A 20,689-nucleotide genomic window follows, 5' to 3' on the forward strand; every position below is an offset into this window, starting at 1 on the left:
ATTTAAACAGAAAAGTTTGGGTTAATCATATTTAAACTTGCATCAATATTTAAAAAGTACGAGGAAACATTTCCATGCACACTCTTGCATAGCTTTCCTAAGCATCTGTGACATAGCCACTGTGGCACACGGAAACACACTTTGAAAACGCAAATGGACGTTATGCACATCGTTTTCTTTTTCAGACTGTATTCTTTTGAGTAGAGTCATAGGTTTTGCTGGGGCTTCCCTGGTGGCTCAGTGATAGAGAATTCATCAGCAATGTAAGGGCCACAAGAGATGCAGGTTCGGTCCCCGGGTCGGGAAGATCCCCCTGGAGGAGGGCATGGCAATGCACTCCTGTATTCCTGCCTGGATAATCCCAAGGACAGAGGAGCTTGGGCTACAGTCCAAAGGTCGCAAAGAGTTGGACATGACTGAAGAGACCCGGCATACAAGCATGATATCCTCTTAAGTATATATGTACATATGAATACTTCCATGAGTGTATCTACAGGATACATTTTAGGCGTAAATAATTTACTGTGTCATACGCTGTGTGATTTTAATTTTAACAGATATTGTCAAATGGTCCTCCTAAAGACTAGTAAATGTATACAGTCCAATCAATAGGCCTGCACTGCCTATTATCAAATTAAACAAATTTTTTACCAGGGGGCAAAATCTGATAAATGAAATAAATACTATGCTGTTATTAATAGTTTGTTTTGTTTTCTTAATTATAAACGAAGCTGAACATTGATCCATATAGCCACTACTATAATTTCCACCTATGAATTACCTGTTCAAATCATTTTCTCATTTTTCTTCTTTGTTGAGTCTTAGAAATAAACTCTGGATTAATGTGGCAAATTTTAAAAAATAAATCAAATAGCGAACATGGTTAAGAATTATGTTGACTTATATTAATTTTAGGAGAAAGGGCATATTTACAATACCCAAGAATAAGGTAGGCCTTTTCCATTAAGTAGCATAGAGAACTGCTTTCAGAATCATGTCTTTAGTATCAACATACATACAGTACAGGCTTACTGAAAAAACTATGTTTACTATCAGCAAAATAATTTAAATGAGAGTAGTTAAAGTTGTTGGAAAATAGCTTGGAGTTGCTCAAAAAGTTTACCATATGACCCAGCAATTCTACTGCTAGCTACATATCCAAGAGAACTTGAAAACATGTTCACACAACATTTGTACACAGACTGTTCATGGAAGCACTCCTCACAACAGCACCAGAGTAGAGATAACCTAAATGTCCAGGAAGAGAGGACTGGATAAACAAAATGTGATATATTCATACCATGGACTATTATCTAGTCATAAAAGAGGGGGAAGTACTGACACACATTACAACATGGATGTTGAAATCATGGTGAGAAGAAGCCAAACTCAAAAGGCCTTGCACTGTGTGATTCCATACATCTGAACTGTCCAGAACAGGCAAATCCACACAGATAGAAAGCAGGCTAGTGGCTGCCCAGGGAAAACAGAAAGGAAGAGTTGGGAGATACAGGCTTCTTTTTCAGGTGATGTAAACGCTCTGAAATTATATACTGGAAATGCTTGTAAACACTGTGAATATACTAAAAGCAAATGCACTGTACATTTTAAAATGATTAAAAGGTGACTCTTATGTGCATTTTATTTCCAAAAAAAAGAATTAAACAAGTAAGTACACAAAAAGTTAAAGCTATATAAAGCCACTGACCATTTTCTGTGGTATTGATGCAAAATCAGGATACCCAAGCACATCCTCTATAAAGTTATTGTCACAGCTCTTTCCAATCCAAATGTAAAAAATCTAAAAACAAAACAAATCACAGTAACACTCCCTAATTGGAAATCCATTACAGCTGATTTTCTCAAAATCATCAAGCATAAACGAGGCAAAGTACACTAGCTCAAATCAAGCAGGAACAAACATGAAAGTAAAAAAGGAAACCTGTAACCTGCACATTTGGAATCTGCATTCAGGAATCCAGAGTGGCTCCTATCTTTTCTGCTTAAATTTCAAGCTTCTCATAAAATTTATCTTACCATTTTCTTTACTTTTCCTCCAATGCTTCAACCAAGATACATGACTTACTATATCTCCTACCCACTACTTCCATTATCTCAATCACCGTCTCTGTACTTTAACTAATGTCCCCTGCCCTCTACCACTGCCCCACCCCATACTGTGGCTATTGGAATTCTTTTCCTGTTCACAAGGTATCGTTCATGAAGCCACCCTGCCTATTCTGACACCCTTCACCACCACCCTGTCCAATGACACCTCCCGAAATCTTAATTATTAATGGCATTTGAGACAACAAATCAAGTTGAACTAGAAATATTCTTGAGTTCCCTTAAAATTTTATGATTCTAGATGAAAAATTAATTGAAGTAAGGAATTTATCTCTTTACTTCTCTTAAATAAATTGATCTCCTGTGCCAGTTCCAATTTATAGCCCCTGAGATCCCCGTCCACCTTTCATTGCCTGATCTGTGGTAACAGAGCTGGATCCCGTGTTTCTCCTTTTGCCAGCTGCAAGTGTGAAGCTTTGACACTAACGGGTACTTACAGAGCCACAGTCCATAAGGAAAGCGCCTTCTCGTGTCAGTTTCTCTGCAGACAATTTTTGAAGAGGTGGCTGAGGTACAACCCTATCATTAACGTGTATTGCACCCTGAAAAGAAAAAAGATAGAATGTGAATGACCTTCCATTACTATTATCCCAGGCTGGAAGCTAATGGCCACTAGCTCTGATACTGAAAAATGATACTTGATGATTTTGTGATATGTAAAAACTACAGCTGACCTTTGAACAACGTGAGTTTGAACTATACGGGTCCACCTATATGCAGTTTTTCTCAATATATGCTACAGAAGTACATGATCTGCAGTTGGTTGAATCCGTGGACACCAAATAGAGGATACAGAGGACTGACTATGAAGTTATACATGGCCTTTCAATCGCACAGGGGTTGGTGCTCATAAACCCCACGCTGCTCAAGGGTGAACTACATTGATAATATATACCACCTTGGCTGTGCAATCAAGACTCTCAAATGTATTTAAATTAAAAGATGCTCAAAGGTATTCAAATTCAAAAGACAAAAACTTGACTACGTAAAAAGATCTGCCCATTTCCTTCCTTTCTGGGGTCAGAATATATTAAAAGTACAACTACGATATCTGCTACAAAGGATTTTTTGATTCCAAAGAGTAGGAAAAAAAGACATTACATATCTGCATATTAAAAATACTATTAGATACCAGATTAGTTTTACAATAATATAGTCAAAGTTACACTCTGATCACATCAGAAACTGTCAGTATCTTCAAAATACAAATGGAAATGCCCTTCTATAATGTAGCTGTGTAGTAAATGTAACCAAATCCACAAAGTGAATCACTTCCCATATGAAACTATTTTTGAAAATGCCACAACCATGATACTATCTAATAGTCCTGTTGTCCAATCAAATCCATAGTTAACGTCTGTATTTAATGTATTACTATCACAGGGGAAAAACAGATGGAAGAAATTGTTAACAACACATTACTATCTTAGATGCAGAATCAAGACACTCAAATAAATCTAAATTTAAAAATTTCAAACACAATGAAAAAAAAATCATACCTCATCTGTCAATCTGTCTATCCTGTACAGGTTGGGATGAATCATTTTCATTAGATGAACAAGTGGCTGACACTTTATCTGACACATGGCATACACACGATCATCCAGGCGTGTGCTTGTGCCGGTTCTAAATGCTTTCTACGTGGAGAAACAATACACATTTTTCAGTAAAACATAAATATAGTGGACAAATATTAAAACAGATATATACCATCAGCCATGGGAAAAGCACAGCCTTCACACCAAATGGGCCTGGATTCAGTTTTCAGCTCTGAGAATTTAATTGGTAGATATGTGAGCAAGTTACTTAGCTTCTCAAAGGTATATTGACATCGTAAGAAAAAAGGGGAAAATAATACCCCTAGGCAGCTATAAGGATTAAATACGATGATGCGTATATAACACGTATTACGGTGCCTGAGACTTGGGAATATGCTCAATGAACAGTAGGCCCTTTCCTTAGAGTCTCTTTCCAGGAGCACACACTGAGAGTGTGCTATACGCACACCATTATTCAAGCTGCTCCCACATGCTCGAGTGAGAGCATACAGGTTCATGACAGTCATCATGTATTTGTATACCTTCATTTTCCATTCATCTCTTCCTGTTTATAACTCTTCCAATGCTAAGCTGCAAATGTCTAATCAAGTATTCAATCCCCTACCACCCACCAGAAAAACTAGGTTTGGAAACCTATATATTCAAAATTTCAAAAGACTTTATTAAATCTAACAGTGTATAGAGAGCTACCTGTTTGAGAAGGGCCAAAACATAGAGAGGAAATAACTTGAGGGAGCTGGGTGCTATCAACCCCGAGTGCTGTAAATTTGAGACAGTTGAGCCATATGCAGATAATGAATCCACCACAGCATTCACTAAGGCATCCCTTGCATCCGATAGACTTGAGGAAATTGATCGATCCACAGCTATGAAGCAACCAAAATGAAAAAGTTTTTAACCATTAGACGCCAGTGAATACTGTAAGAGATAAAATGTACATGCGGTACTTAAGAAACAAACAGAAAGTTCATTTTTAGGTTAGAAAAATACATTTCAGTTGTTCCCTTGAGTGTGGCTGCCCCTTTGTAGTAAAAATCCTCCTCCTGCCACCAACCCTGATCATCAGTGAGCTATTCTTCATTCTTATAATTTTCACTTTTCCAGAATGTTGAATGAATGAATCATTTGTATGTAGCACTTTGAGTTTAGCTTCTTTCACTTAGCATAACGCCTTTGAGAGTCAGCCATGTCTGTTCACATATCAACAGTCCATTCCTTTTTATTGCCGAGTTGTATTCCATCATATGGATGTACCACAGTTCATGAAGTTACCATTTGAAAAACACTTGAGATGCTACCAGTTATTAATGATTATGAATCTCACACATGACTTTTAAGCTAAAGAATTCGTGAGAATGAGAACAGCCCAATTCACACTGTTGTAAATGAAAATGTAAAATATATATACTTTTTAAATGAGGAATTTCCAGGGTAAAACAATGCCCAGGCTTCAGTTTTTAGTATAGAAAAATATATTTCACCTGTCGCTTCACTTTTTTACTTACCCATGTTTGCCAGGAGGCAGACGGCAGCTTGTACGTCCACTCCTGCGTATACATCTGCTAGTGAGCTGCCCACTGGCAAGCAGAGAGTGTGCACTCTAATCCTCCGCTCACCTAGTCAAAGGACGAATCCATGTCATTGCAAAATACGTTAGGCCAAGAAACAAAGAAAGCAAATAGGTCAAAATATCATTCAAGTTATTGTTGGATCGTATTAAATTACCAACAGGATTTTGAAATGGCAAAAACAAAGTTTTACAATGAACATGTTTTAAAGAAAATTAAACATTCTCTAAACCTGAACACAGACTATGAACATACACTATATTTTGAACACTAGTTCTGGTTTTTATCCTAGCAGCACTCATTCTGAATTATATGTTACACGGTACACTGTCAGAAAACAGACCATGCAGACCCTAAGAGCCATGGAGAATTTCTCATGTTATGGATAAAAAATAACGCTCAGGATAACCCAGACAGATTTAGTTTGAGTTATTATGCTAATATGATTTTGAGAGTACAAGTCTTCCACAAGTCAAAACAGGTACTCTTTGAAGATTCAAAAATGAGTATTAAAAAAAAGAACGGAACGTATATTTGATGAACACAAATTCCATTGCTTCCCACTGGTGTTCACTCTGCCCAGTCTGCCAGTAGGTGAAAAGAGGGGAGAGTTACTGGGGCAGGTTACATTCCACTTCTGGTAAGATTACCTTTGCTAGATGTATATAACAGGGCTGTCTGAAAGCACACTAAAGAAGTATCTGTCAAACTTTCTTCAATAGAGAGTTGTACTGCAAATCCAGCGTCGGGATTGATGTTGGCGAGGGATAACAAATCAGTGGAACGGACAAAGAAATTTCCATGAAAAGTGTGCATGGAAAGACCTGGGGAAAAGAAAACTTGTTATAAAAGATGAGGTAGCACTAGTCTCTTTACCTCAGGTTAAAGCTACTTTTTAAACAAAAAATATCTCTGATTTTGAATCAAAAGGATAACTGGGGAGCAATACTTTTCACATAAAACAGAGACTGTTTGAATGATGAGGAAGGCAAAGATCATTATTAATTTGACAATTTTCACTTAAGATCTTCCCTATTCCTCAAATTCATCGGAAATCACTTCCTCCTAATAAGGCAAAGCATTTCCTCTGCCTACTTATTCAAATTACTTAAAAAATTGAACAATGATTATTTAATAATAATATTTTAAACAGTACAGCTAGCTGGATCAAGTAGAAAATCTTTTTTATGATAATGAAAGGTGGTCACAGGTTGTCAATATATGAATGCTTATTAATTTTGAAAAAAGTATATAATATAAAGCATAATTTTTATAATTTCATACCTTTAGTACACCTTATTCTCATAACAGCTTCAAATCCAATTTTTCTTGTGAGATACCGTTTTAGATCTTTTTGTAACTTTTCTGCTTGCGAGGGATTGTGAGTATAGTGGAAAGATGGATAATAATAGATGCACCCTGCAGAATACTTGGACATGCAAGCTTTAGAGAGAAAAAGGAAAAATATTAGCTACTGAAATGATAACATTTTACTTGTCCAACAGCAATGAAGATTCTGTATTATGAAGAAATCTAAGTTATAATAAAAAAAAAACCCTACAGTGGTAAAAAATGGGGATAATATATAAATTTGAGAAAGAAATATTTATAAAACATAATATATATTAAGTTTACTGTTGAGCAGAACGGTAAAAGAATTGTATTTAAATAAAAACAACAACCCAGATTAGCATTTTATATTCGTATAGGGTTAGGGTTTTTTTTTTTAAAGTTTAGTAGTAATTTTCATAGACAATATCTAATTTACATGTCTTTCTCCCCCAACAATTGAGAACTCTTGGTAAAGAATTTACACTTAACTATATGCTAAAAATGTTTATGTAAAAACAGGTAAGTACAATGGCATCTTCTTACCTAGAGAAGCGAGATCAGAATACTGAGAACTTAAAAGGAACAGATCCACTGCAGTCTGCTGCCCTGAGCAATCTAAAGCGAGTTTCTTATAAAAGTCAGTTGCAGGGCCAAGATGTTGTACAACCTAAGTCAACAGGTCATAAAGTGAGAGCTAGAAAACCTCGAATTATGCATATATTTCTGTCTGTTACAATCAGGAAGAGAATATTGTCTGTCCCCCTATCAAACTAAGGATTTTTTTTTTTTTAATGTCTAGGTAGTTAGCATAGATTTCCTATGAGAATAATCACTAACATTTATAAAAGCACATATAGGGCAGCATAGATGTCTTAATATAATTAAATTATTTAATCCTCATAATAATATATATTTCAGTTACCAGCATTTTACAGATGAGGAAACTGAGGCAAACAAATGACTAATTACATAGTTACTGAGTGGTAGATGCTGGAATATCCAAGCAGTCTGGCTCCAGAATGAGTGCTATTACCAATTATTACATGCATATTGTTACACAATAACACGAGAGACTAACAGATTAGGCAAAGTCTTTCTTGTTGGTATGAAGACACTTGAGCTGAGGAGATGGCACTAGAGAAGAGTTAAGAATGCAAAAGCCAGGCTCCAAGTTCTTAATTATTTCACTACATTGCACAAGAAAATGTTTCAATTATAGTGCATGATTCTTATATTAAGTTTAAAACAGAACAGACACTTAAATTCTTGAGTCTCAGGCAGATAGACAATACTTCTAAAAGTTACATGAGAACAAAAAACCCAAAACTGTATCAAAGAAATCAGTAAACACTTCGCTTTTGTTCAGCATTCCATAATGGATTACAATGGATCAACACACTGGATAAAGCTAGCTGTACTTGTTGATGAGTTAAAAAATATACTTGTCCCCAGTTTATTTTGAAATTAGCTTCTTTCTCAAAAGCAATTTAAAAATACAATTTCACAAAAAGTAAAATATGGTGCTATTCAAAAGTAAAACACAGTGCTATTCTTCTTTAGCAAATTGGTAAAGAATAAACAAGTAGCAATCTTTAATGGTGCCCAGAAGATCAGAGTCCTTATTAGTACAGATTGATTAAAAATCCCAATAAGTAAAATAATAATTTTAAATACAATTTATACTCATTGATCCAATAATTTCACTTCTAGGAATTTACCTTAGGGAAAAACTGAATATGTGGCTAAAGATTTATAACACTATTCAAACTGTTTAATCCATACTCGTAACTAGTTGCAATGGCATCTTCATATATATAAGTCGAGGTCAGGCAAAACTTTCTTGACAGTGAGATAACCGATCATCTATGTTTCCATGTTCCAAGTTTTATACAATGATTTGTATTACCTTCATTAAAAGTTTATTAATATGTGCATATTAAATTATATCTCAGATTTAGTAAGTTTAATCAATTGTGAAACAGAAAAGAACACTAGAGTCAGAAAATCCAAGTCACATCTTTACCATTAAATATTTATTTAACTTTTGGCAAGACTGTTTAATCTCTGTTTCCTCATCTGTAAAAAAAGGTTATAGTAGATAATTTCTAAATTTCTATGACTCATAAACAAAGTATTAAAAAGCACACACTGCAACACAACAACAAAATGGTACTTTGAATTAAACTCTCTTACCAGTTTTTTTTTTACTATCAAAGAATTAGAAAAATAGACTAACAAATAATTAAACAAGTCAACAGAGGTAGAAGCCATGATCCTGAATACGAGAGAGGAAGTAATATAAAATACCTTTGTGCTTGATCTCTGATTAGGGTCTTCTCTGGACTGCAGAAGTCCTGCCCCCAAGGAAGGTAACTGTGTCTGAAATACAGACACACGGCCACCTGTTGGAGACATTAATTTAAAGGCAGCCTGGAGAGCAGGACCCAGGGCACTGTGTGTTTCTCTTGTATTGGTGAACATATTTGGTAATGCATTCAATAAGTCTTTTATAAGCTGGGAAAACAAAGATTAAAAGTTGAATTACTGAGAAGGAAGGGCAATATTCTTCTTCAAAATATTCCAGAGTACAGTATATGCCACTACATTTTGGAGGACTGTAAAGTGAGTAGTCAAGAGATATGCTACCTACATTGTTTACTGCAATGTTAATATATACCAAGTAAACACATGTTCAACATTACAATCAGTTGAAGTAACAGAAATACTTTAATACTTAAAAAAAAAAATTCAATCTCACCTCTTTACTTTCATATAGATTCACAAGTAAGCTATCCGGAGTAGGTAGAAAAACATCTATAGGGAAAACATATATTTTAACCAAAATATAAATAAACTCAAAAGAATTTCAAATTTAAAAAATCTTAGTTTTCTAAGTCCATACATATAAAGGGTATGCACAATATTGCTTTATTTAATATATATCCTCTGTACATATCATACGTGTGTGTGTGAGCATGTGTAAGTACACACACATAGGTGTAAAAAACTTTGACTCAAGTACTTTCCAGGAAAGCAATTATTTTAAAACAAATATCTAATGAGCTAAATTATCTGTACAGCATTATGACAAGATGTATTGTAAAATAAAGTATGCTTAATTCCAAAATTTTGTTTTATTAACAGAGTTTTGTTTTATTCACTGCTTACCATCTATATCAGATACAATCAACATTTGAGGCTGTGATAATCCTTCTTGCAAATTGTAGAAATGAATAGTGCTATCAAAGGTCATGAATCCTATTCTTGTTCGTGAATCTCCAGGGAGCCTAAAGATAAAAATGATAATTTTAAATTCGAACTGCTAACTGACATATTCTATTTTTTTTAAATACTAAGAATAATTGTTTATGTTTTTATGCAGAGGACAGAATAGTTATCCCTATCTAAACCAATGCATATCAGAAAAGAGTAAGTATAAAACATTCCATTTTCAGATGAAACCAGACATGTTTAGAGTTCATGCCTCTGATAACAGAACTATCTTCAAATAATTAATCAAAACCTAAAATGATATACTTAAAAAACAAAGATTTTTTGCAAACTTTCCTCTGAAACAAACTCCTTTAAGTAAAAGTTGCTCATATTTTCAGTTTCAATATTACAAAAATCATGTATGTTGTTTAAGCATTTTAAGAACAGTGACAAAATGAGTACTGTTCAAGAAAAGATTATAACATGTAAAATTTTAAATAAAAACCACATTCAGAAATATCAAGACATTTTATCTATGATCACTCTTTTACAAATTTTCTGAGTATTCAAGTATTCAAATTTTCTGTCAGTATTCAAGTCAATAATACAGCAAAGAATAAATAACCATTTAAAGTCTGTTCCAAAAAAAGCCTGTCAAGCTATCCTTTTTAATAAGATAGATGCCCAGTCTTACAAAAGTATCAGTATATTTCTAAATTCCATCATATTAACTGCTATAATTTTAAATGTAATCTATTACAATTGTTTACGTAATTGATTGTTTTAGCACTGTTAAAGATGTTTTTTAATATTACAGGATGCCAAAACAGTGTGCGTCAAAGCAAGAAGCACTGTTATTATTATGAAGGATCAATCAGGCTACTCAGAGGCTGATTCATGACACTGTAAAGCAGAAACTAACACAACACTGTAAAGCAATTATATTCCAATTTTTAAAAAAGGAATTTCAGAAAACAGAAAACAACAAGTCATGCAGGTGTTTAGCTTAGTAATACTGGTCAAGGTTTATCTTGTTTCTAATTTCTTCACTTCTTTGAGATTTCTAAGGTCACTGATTATTAGAATCATTTGTTATCAATCACAATGGAGACTACGTACCTCTAGGCCAAAATACAAAGCTGAGCTAGAACCGCTCCAGCATCAAACTTCCTTTCTCAAAGTTATCTACACAGCCCTTTCCAAAAGCATGATAATATCTTATTGCTAGCCTATCGCCTTTACTTTTTTACTTTTCTGATACCTTTAATTTCCACTTTAATCAAACATATACACTTTAAAAACTATTTTTCATTCCCAATATTATCTTTTTGGCTTTCCATAGACCATTTAATTTGCAAATAATCACTCATCTCTGTTGAAAGTGAAAAGTGAATGTGTTTGTCTCAGTCGTATCCGACTGTTTGCAACCCCATGGACTGTAGTTCACTGGCCCCTCTGCCCACAGAATTCTCCAGGCAAGAATCCTGGAGTAGTAGGCTGCCACTTCCTTCTCCAGGGGGATCTTCCCGACCTGGGGATTGAGCCCTGGTCTCTTGCATTGCACCGGCTCCTATTTCTAGTGCTATATCATCAAATACCTTTCCAGCAAGCTAACTCTTCAGTCTTAACAGCTATTTCTTTGCAGAGTGTCCTCCTTTGCTACTCACTGCTAAAGTCATGTCTGAATTAAGCACTTGTGACTTAAAAAGGGCAAATGCTTCAATAAAGGACAAAAATATGACATCAATAAGTTACTAACAGAAACTTAAAGCAAATCATTTAATATCTCTGGATGTTTTTAATCTTGAATGTTTCAATGTTTTCAGTTTATTCACAGGCCAAGATCAGTGATATGCAATTATAGCGACTAGAGCTAGCACTCAACAGAATAAGGACTCTTAAACTCAAATGGAAAACGGGAGAGAAGAACCTTTTGGAATCACCGAGTACTTCTGACAAATTATTCATGTATTTTGAATACTGAAATGTATTTCAATATATATTGAATACATATATTATATATATATATATATATATATATATATATATATATATATATATATATATATATATATTCACCCCTACACCTCTCCACAAGTCCAGAACCACTGCAGTAGGAAGCTACTCTTACTAACAACCTGAAGTCATATTTCTTATGGGTGTTGGAGTTGAAAAAGAAATGTACAAACAACTTTGTTTCCCAGAGATCTGGAACATCCACTTTTTAAGTTAGTTAAGGGTGTCCTTTGAGACTCATACTGATAGATAGAGAGGCAGGAATTAGAGCCAAGTTTTATCACCTATCCTATACTTTGTTTCTACTTTCACCATAAAGCTTCTTACTAATGTGCCAGTTCAGTTTCTGGGTTCTTGAAATATTCAGCACAGTATCAATTCCTTCTTTATCTGGCTCATTTTCTCATTAGCACATCTGAAACTATCTTATGAAAAACTTCTTGCTCAAGCATAAATTACAGCTCGATTCCTCTCATCCAGATCCTTGATACCCTGGCTAGGTTGAGTTTTCTGGATCTAAGTGCTCAGACTTGCTAAGTCAGGGGGATAGTTAGATAAAATCTAAATTCCTAAGTATTAAAACTATTATGGTTTTAAGATTCCGATATAAAGTTATAAATCCAAATAATATATGTAGTAGATCTTTATTCTAAAGCAGATAGGATGTACTCTTTTAGTGATAAATGAAATCAAACTTAATAAAAGCCAACCCCATAAATTGCTATAAATACACTTCACATTTTATACATTTATATACACATACAATGAGTAAAAAAAATTCTTACTTGTCTAGATTTTCTAACAGTGACTGGCACAAAACTGTCAAATATCCAGCTTCTACTGCATTATGAGACACATCTAAAACAAACAAGTAAACTGCGGGCTGAGGCGGACGGAGCTGAAAGGAATAGAAATAATGTAACATATCTAGTAGGTGCAAATCATTCTTTTTATATCGCAACTAGTACTGCATATTTACTGATTGTAATATATACATCTCTATCTATCCACACAAATAGAATCAATGTTTTATAAGATCTTAGGTAATGAAAATGACATTCCTTTGATTTTTTTTCTTTTAAGTTTGGTCATGGATTAAGCATGATTAGGCAGTAATTACACAGTAATGGTTAAGCAGATGGGCTAAATGTCTTCCTGATAGAGTGATGGCTGAGATATCTTTCCAAGGAAAATTAAACATATTTATTATTAAATATTAACCTTTAAATCCCTTCCCTACTCCTAAAAATATTTTACTTTTAACATTTATATTTTCAAACCTGACAATCATTAGTACCATTGGGCCACCTGATGCCAGTTGAATCCCAAGGGTTAAATGCTAGGTATACAGCAAGTTCTTAAAAGCAATTTTTGACAAAAATACGAGTTTTTCAGTTGAAGGATTTTAAATACTAAATGGTAAAAAGAATATTTATATTCATTACAAGCAAGTAATGAAATCAAAATGGCAACAAATTATAGATGATTAGGAAACATATTTATTAGGAAACATTTCTTTTTGTGATGTAACTGCATTCTTTTAGGAGATCAAGTAATCTTTACAAAGATACAAACAGTTATCTATTTGTTAAGTACAAGCTTTCAGCACTACTTCAAAAAAATCATACTATGGACAATTAAAAAATTTAGACAAGAATTCACTTATGAGTAAACTACCAAATGACCGATACAATTGCACTCCAGGACTAATATTTTAATACTGAATAGTTACCATATAATCTGAAGAAGCAATGAACTCCACTGTTGAATTCTGAACTTCTGGCCGTTTATGAGGCTCTCCATAGGATCGGGTAAGGGGATTATACATAAATTCTTCAGGAACTAGATAAGATTAGGAATCCAGTACAAAGTTAGTAGCACAATTTCTAAACACATATATATATGCCTAGAAATAAACACCTCTATCATTAATATTTATGAAGTTTATAATAGCTTTGTGAAGATCTAATGGTAAAAACTAATCCCCTAAAACTTCTTTAAAAAATAAATCAGGAGGACAAGAAAACTTATGAAATCAGATGAGAAAACCAGGACACAAGCAGCCTTGCTTCTTAGGCTTGCGTCCTGTTTATTATGTCACATGACATGGGAAAGAAATCAGAAAGCAATCATCGTAAGAGGGTCTAGGACACGTCCCTGAAGGGGACAGCAGGTGCACGTGCACGCGTGTGTCCACACACACCGGCAGAGGTCGACACCGAGCTGAATGAACCAAACCTACAGAAGGAAGGCGATCTAAACTTGTCAGGGTCACGCATGATTAGTGCGCATGCTCTCATCTGTCGACCTGCCCTGCTTCACCTCACTTCTTCAACAATACTCTATGAATTCTTTTTACCTTCTCCTCTCCCTGTTGCCGTCCGTACTATCAATTATCCCCGTGGCCAGCCAAAAATGAAGTGTCCCTAGCCTGCATTCTCTTCATTAAAAGTGTCATGAAAGTTTATAAACAGTGAGGAGACACCAGATAATAGCAACAATGTCAAAATGTCTAATATAAGACACGTTATTTTGAGAATCTGAGGGACTTCCCTGGTAGTCCAGTGGCTAAGACTCTGCCCCCAATGCAGGCGGCCCAGGTTTGATCCCTAGTCCGAGATCTAGAGCTCACCGGCTGTTAACTAAAGACTCCACATGCCACAACTATACATTCTCAACTAAGACCTGGAACAGACAAATAAATGAAATAAATATTTAAAAAAGAATATTAAACTCACCATCATTAACTCTATAGCACAAATTGCATTTCCATCTACGCTGATCAATGAAGGATACAAAAGGGTTGATGTATGTTCGACAAGATCGGCACCTCACAATGGTATTGGATGTTATCACTGGTAATTGCTAGGAAAAAGAATAAAGACGTTGTAGCAGAAAAAACACCCCAGAGGAAAAATGGACCACATACTGCTCTGCTCCCTATGCAGAACAGAAAACACATTTGTGTTTTGAAACTGAAGTATTTTAATAAATTCCAGTGGTGCACTGAGCAACATAAGCAGCTATCAAGTTTCTCCCTCTTCTGACACAAACTGTAAAATAACACTAAAATAAAGCCAAATCAAATGTAATGAGATTTACTGGCAGACAAGGAAAGTCTGGTTGGCCAAGATAATATAATAACCTCAGCTTATCAGCTAAACTGATAAGAAGCAAGAGTGAGAAACTCGTGCTGTATAAAACATCTGTCTCTGCCGCCTGCCGGCACCTGGTACCAGACTCCAGGGCCCTGCTTGTTAGGCAACCACACAGCCCGGACGGGGACCACAGTCACCAGAAACCAAGGACACGTGCCTGAAAGACAGTGCATCTCTCAAGGCTTAGTGTGGGACAGGAACTTTGTACATAAGTAACTACATGTTATTTGTGAAAAAAATTAGGAAACGTATAAATGAGAAAATTAAAAATTACCCAGAATTCTACATTCCCAAGGAAGTTACTGCTGCCAATTTAGCGTATACACTTCCAGAAGGTATCATATATGGAATACATATTTAGACAAAAATTTTCACCTATGTATCTGGGAAATTATCTATCTTGGTTTAGAGATAAAGCTGCAATTTTATTACAGCTGGTCAAATAGTACTTACTGAATGAATATAATGAAGGTACTTAAAACATATTATAATTATTTTATTTTCGATTCACTTGAGGAAAGAAAACTCCACAAGGAAGCTTAATGACCTTTGTATCCTCAGCACTCAGCACGACAGGTAATCAAAAAATATTTTTTGGTTGAATGAGAGCAAAAGAAACTCATTAGCAATGAGAGGGTAAAAAAAATAACAGTTATAAAGAAGTATGAAGGCGAAATACAACTTATAAATAAAATGTATCTGATTAAACGTTTTTTCTGAAGTTTAGAAATTTTAGTTTACATATACTTGCATAAAATACCAGAATATGGATAAAAATCCAGCATGCTAGGTATTAAGTCAAATAGACTATGGAAACTTTAAAAAATAAAGTTTTAATTCAATAGGCTTGAAGAATTTAGACTTTATTATTATTACAAAGGTTACTTGATTAATACAGTTGGGAACAATCGTATGGTTTCCCTCCCTATCTGTGCTTCGTTGGTGGTGTTTCCTTTATGTTTAAAAAAGAACCCCTAAAGTTTATCTGTCACCTATGGCCATTCCACAGTACCGCTGAAACTACTACTCTTTCCAAATCCAGCTCAGATCTCTTTGCTTGTAGAAAACATCTGCTGCTGTGCCCAGAGGAAACCCCTCCAGGACTGTGTTCATCACCTCACTACTTCACAGATTCTGACTAGTCCTAGGTATTAGTGATCCTGCACGGCAGCATCTGCCTCTACGTTTCTGCTCCTGTCAGCAGCTGACAGAAAGCAGTTGTTGTATCGAAACTGACAGAAATAATTAATTCTACCTTCAATAAAACAAAATAAAAATTCTAAGAAAATATACACTCTAAACATGCTGCACATAAGTACAGAGGTCAATACCCACAAATACCTTAAAATATGTTACTTTACCGTTAGGTCTCTGAAGGGATGTAACAACAATCCTAAAGGAAGCTTAGCTTTATTCAGTAACGCCTGTGTCTGTGGAATATTTGTTAAAGTACACCGGAATGAACTGTAAAGACAGAAACCACATGGATTATGTTAGCCATCAGGAAAAATACCAATACTGATGTGGATACCTGCAGACAGCCAGACAGTTAAGAGGATACCTGAAAATCACTGGACACACTACATAGCTATAACTATGAGGGTCCTGATGACTTAACAGGTATGTATGTAACTTTTACGTCAAAAGATCCAAATTAAGGACTCAACATTTTCACGGTGAAAAAGTACAACACACTTAGGAAAAACACAGTAACTCTAGTATGACCATCAGGGCATGAACAGGAGGGGGCAGAAAACGTGAGTGAAAAGGTACCTTTGCATCCTAAGGATGCAGTTCCTGCTCTCCCGTGCATCCTTCACCTGTTGAACGCCTCCTTTTTCTCTGAGACTCATCAGCGTTCTAGCTTCCTGTGAAACCACCCTCACCCCTGATCACAAGTCAGAAGGAAAGACTTCCTCCTCTGTGCTCCGAGACCTGCTTACGCTTCAATGGCATCGGTTAGCCTGGCCTGCTTTAGCTGTGCACTTCTCCTCTATCAGCGACCTTCTGCTCACTGTGTCACCCCAACCATTCCTCTCACAGACCAAGAGCTTACAGCTTGAGATCAGCAGACACAGAATCAATAAAGGGGCAAAAGCAGAGGTACTGGCAACGGTGACAGGAATTTTAAGGAAAGTGGCTGACAGTATGTAGAGATAACCCAGATACGGATTGACTCACATTGGTGTGTTCCCTGAACACACCAAGCTGGTTTCTGCTTCAGGACCACTGCACTTGCTGTTCATGAAGCTTGGCACCCTCTTCCCTGAGTCACCTTTTGCTCTCTCATTTCATTCAACTCTCTATTCAAATGTTAACTCCTTGGGAAAACAGAGAAAGCAGGCACTAACAGATAATCAACCTCAATCCGTTCTATTCCCTACTTCATAGTTATTCTGAGGTTACACTGCGTACCCATTGGTTTGATTATTCACAGAGCATCTTCCCTAATAGGATACAGGCTGTACAAGACTGAGAACTTTCTTTGGTTTACCGCTTCATTCCCAGCACCTAGAAACAGTGTCTGGCACCTAATTTAGAAAGCATTCAGTTCCAGTGGTCACGTATGGACGTGAGAGTTGGACTATTAGCTGAGTGCCGAAGAATTGATGCTTTTGAACTGTGGTGTTAGAAAAGACTCTTGGAGAGTCCCTTGGACTGCAAGGAGATCCAACCAGTCCATCCTAAAGAAGATCAGTCCTGAATATTCATTGGAAGGACTGATGCTTCAATACTTTGGCCATCTGATGCGAAGAACTGACTCACTGGAAAAGTCCCTGGGAAAGACTGAAGGCGGGAGGACAAGGCAACGACAGAGGGTGAGACGATTGGATGGCATCACTAACGTGATGGACATGAGTTTGAGCAAGCTCCAGGAGTTGGTGATGGACAGGGAAGCCTGTCATGCTGCAGTCCATGGGGTTGCAAAGAGTCGGACACGACTGAGCAACTGAACTGAACTGACTTAAATACTGAATGACTCATCTTAATATGCAGACACAATTACTATTCCTATTCCTATTACTATTTACAGTTGACAACACAGATTTCAAACGTTGAGTAATTGGGACAGCTTCATGGATACTTATCAGTGGAACCACGATAAGTCCCTAGGTCTGTCAAACTTTAAATCTATGCTCTAAAGCCTGCTACTCTGCTTTGCTATGTAGGTAAGAGGTATTTTATGTATTTTACACATACATTGAGTATGTATTGAGCAGAAACACTGAACTGAGTAGAAACAGAACTATTCCCTATCTATGTGATCTCTTACACATAAACATATACTGTATTTACTTACTTGGGGTGGGGAGGCGGTGCCTAATTCATAGTACAAGGCCATAATTCACATACTTATTGACCTGACAGCAACTTACACGTAGCTTGGGCAGCTGCTTTCAACCTGGAATCAATGGTCATACAGCTTTATAGAAATGGTCTTGGCACTGCCTTAAGCACTGACTGGGTACTGGTGTAGGGTGTGGTGGAAGAGGTGGAACCCTCAAAGCACCCCCATTTTCTGTTTCCTCTATTAGAAATCTATATAAGACTTTGGTTAAAAAGAGAGGAGCTTGTAAGCTTTTCTTCTTTTTAAGCTAGAAAACTATTGCCTTAAAAATACATATATATATGTTGCCTCTGATGTTGCTGCTGCTAAGTCGTTTCAGTCGTGTCCAACTCTGTGCGAACCCATAGATGGCCTCCTACCAGGCTCCCCTGTCCCTCAGATTCTCCAGGCTAGAACACTGGAGTGGATTGCCATTTCCTTCTCCAATGCATGAAAGTGAAAAGTCAAAGTGAAGTCGCTCGGTCATGTCCGACTCTTAGCGAGCCCATGGACTGCAGCCCACCAGGCTCCTCCACCCATGGGATGTTCCAGGCAAGAGTGCTGGAGTGGCGTGCCATTGCCTTCTCTGGTGTTGCCTCTAAAGAACACTAATTCTAATGCAAGGAAGACAGTGTTGTCTGTGAATCAGAGCTTATGAGGAGAGATTCCAGAAGCAGGACAATGTCTGGGTACAGAGAAACATTCTATACTTAGGAGACAGAAAAACAGAAAGCAGGCACCAACAGAGAACTTTTGGTTTGGGGGCCACTGCGAGGTGAGTCACAGAGCTCAGCAGACACCAGTGGCTTGCGGCCATCAGATGGAGGCTGCCAACTAAACTTCTCCGTGAGGTGAGGAAATACTCAATAAAGAAAATCCAAATTAATATTCAGGCTAAATAAGTGGTAAAATACACACTGGGGCAAGGGTCTTCTCATTCAACACTAAGTGGGAAAAGAAAATTTAGAAATAAAACTACTAATCTAATCTGTATCCTTTTCAAGCAGAGATTGAATTGCATTAAATTAAGATTTCACCTAATTTAAAAGGCATCAGAAGTTACTACCGGTGAACAGTGAGGAGAAAGAAATTTAAGAAAAATATAGTTAGATTTGGGTTTCTAAAACCCTTCACTAAAATAGAAAAACTTTCCCTAGCTTTAGATAATAGGGAATGAGACTCGATAGTAACAAAGAGGACAGGAACCGATGACTTAAACTAAATTCTACATCTAGAATTTCTACACAAACTAAATTACAAGAGTTCACATTAACAAAACTTCCAGTCAAGGAATTACTACCATAGTATTTTTATTATGTTTGAAAGTCACACAATGTTTTTGACAAGGTTTTACTTACTAAAGATTATAAATACTTACTCTGGGCTACAGTTTAATTTTTTGAGGTCTAAATTCAAGTTGGGTACAGGGGCCCAAACAGGAGTCATGGGTAAAATATTCCTCTCCTGAGTGAGGTTGACAGGTCTCAAGCTTTCTGGCTGTGAAGAACTCTGAAGACTCAATCCTCCCAGACTGGAGGACAGCTGGTTCATACCAGGATATTGCTGAAAGGGCAATTTGAAACAACACAAAGAACAATGTATCAAACACGAACATAATTTATTATACTATGTATAGGAAATTAACATACAGGAAAGCAAGAAGATAAAATTTGAATCTAGCTTTGTAACAGCAGAAAAACCTAATTGGGCAGCTCACTTTAAAGCACTCTTTAAAAAACTCAAAGCGAAAATACTGAAAAAACTTAAACCTTATGTGAATGGTTAGACTTAACAACAAAATTTCAACAATGCTTTTCAACATCAAGAATTTGGTTTCTCTGAATATCTTTCATACTGGAAAGGCAGGATAAATGCTTCCTTTTAAACTTTTTCAATTTTCAGAATGTGCTGCTGCCATAGGAATGATAATGATGTTCCCTGAGTTCTGCTTGCTTAGTTTTTGTTCCCTTTTATATTTTCAGTATTATTATGAAGTCATGGCTCTTATTAACTCAAAGTGACTTGATGAATAAAAGTTACTATTCACTTTGAAGCCCACACTACCCAATCTTTTGCCAGTGACAGCCCCTTACAGCTGATTCCAGTGTCCTTTTGATATGAACCCACTGTCTCTGTTAGTTTCCTTGTTTTCTGGCATTACATTCACTCCTCCTTCAGAACTGAAATTAGCCATTTATCCAAAAAAGATTCCTGGTTCCTTTTAAACTGGGATGGTATCGAGAAACTATAATCTAGATAACATTGTTATTGTGTTGCTATTACTTCCAGACTTGTACAACAGAGATAGAAATCATAGAAGAAAAAAATAAATAATGAGTTCACACTGACACTTTCTATTCAAATTTAGGTAATAGCATTTTAACTTTT

At 36.0% G+C, this 20,689-nt stretch overlaps 1 protein-coding gene across 2 annotated transcripts in view; it reads right to left on the reverse strand.

Moving 5' to 3' along the window:
• SEC24B (SEC24 homolog B, COPII coat complex component) overlaps positions 1 to 20,689 on the reverse strand; it is a 79,535-nt gene that overhangs the window by 1,897 nt on the left and 56,949 nt on the right. For both annotated transcript variants that reach the window (XM_018049229.1, XM_018049230.1), the window contains 16 exons: positions 19,680 to 19,864; positions 16,335 to 16,437; positions 14,554 to 14,680; positions 13,548 to 13,657; positions 12,601 to 12,713; positions 9,755 to 9,873; positions 9,345 to 9,400; positions 8,894 to 9,100; positions 7,130 to 7,253; positions 6,539 to 6,697; positions 5,905 to 6,078; positions 5,192 to 5,302; positions 4,377 to 4,552; positions 3,627 to 3,764; positions 2,565 to 2,669; positions 1,709 to 1,801 (listed from right to left, as the gene is read on the reverse strand). In XM_018049229.1, coding sequence (XP_017904718.1) covers positions 1,709 to 1,801; positions 2,565 to 2,669; positions 3,627 to 3,764; positions 4,377 to 4,552; positions 5,192 to 5,302; positions 5,905 to 6,078; positions 6,539 to 6,697; positions 7,130 to 7,253; positions 8,894 to 9,100; positions 9,345 to 9,400; positions 9,755 to 9,873; positions 12,601 to 12,713; positions 13,548 to 13,657; positions 14,554 to 14,680; positions 16,335 to 16,437; positions 19,680 to 19,864 — 2,100 coding nt within the window. The remainder of the gene's footprint in view (positions 1 to 1,708; positions 1,802 to 2,564; positions 2,670 to 3,626; positions 3,765 to 4,376; positions 4,553 to 5,191; positions 5,303 to 5,904; positions 6,079 to 6,538; positions 6,698 to 7,129; positions 7,254 to 8,893; positions 9,101 to 9,344; positions 9,401 to 9,754; positions 9,874 to 12,600; positions 12,714 to 13,547; positions 13,658 to 14,553; positions 14,681 to 16,334; positions 16,438 to 19,679; positions 19,865 to 20,689) is intronic.

This window comes from Capra hircus, chromosome 6, assembly GCF_001704415.2.
Source record: "Capra hircus breed San Clemente chromosome 6, ASM170441v1, whole genome shotgun sequence".
NCBI lineage: Eukaryota > Metazoa > Chordata > Mammalia > Artiodactyla > Bovidae > Capra > Capra hircus.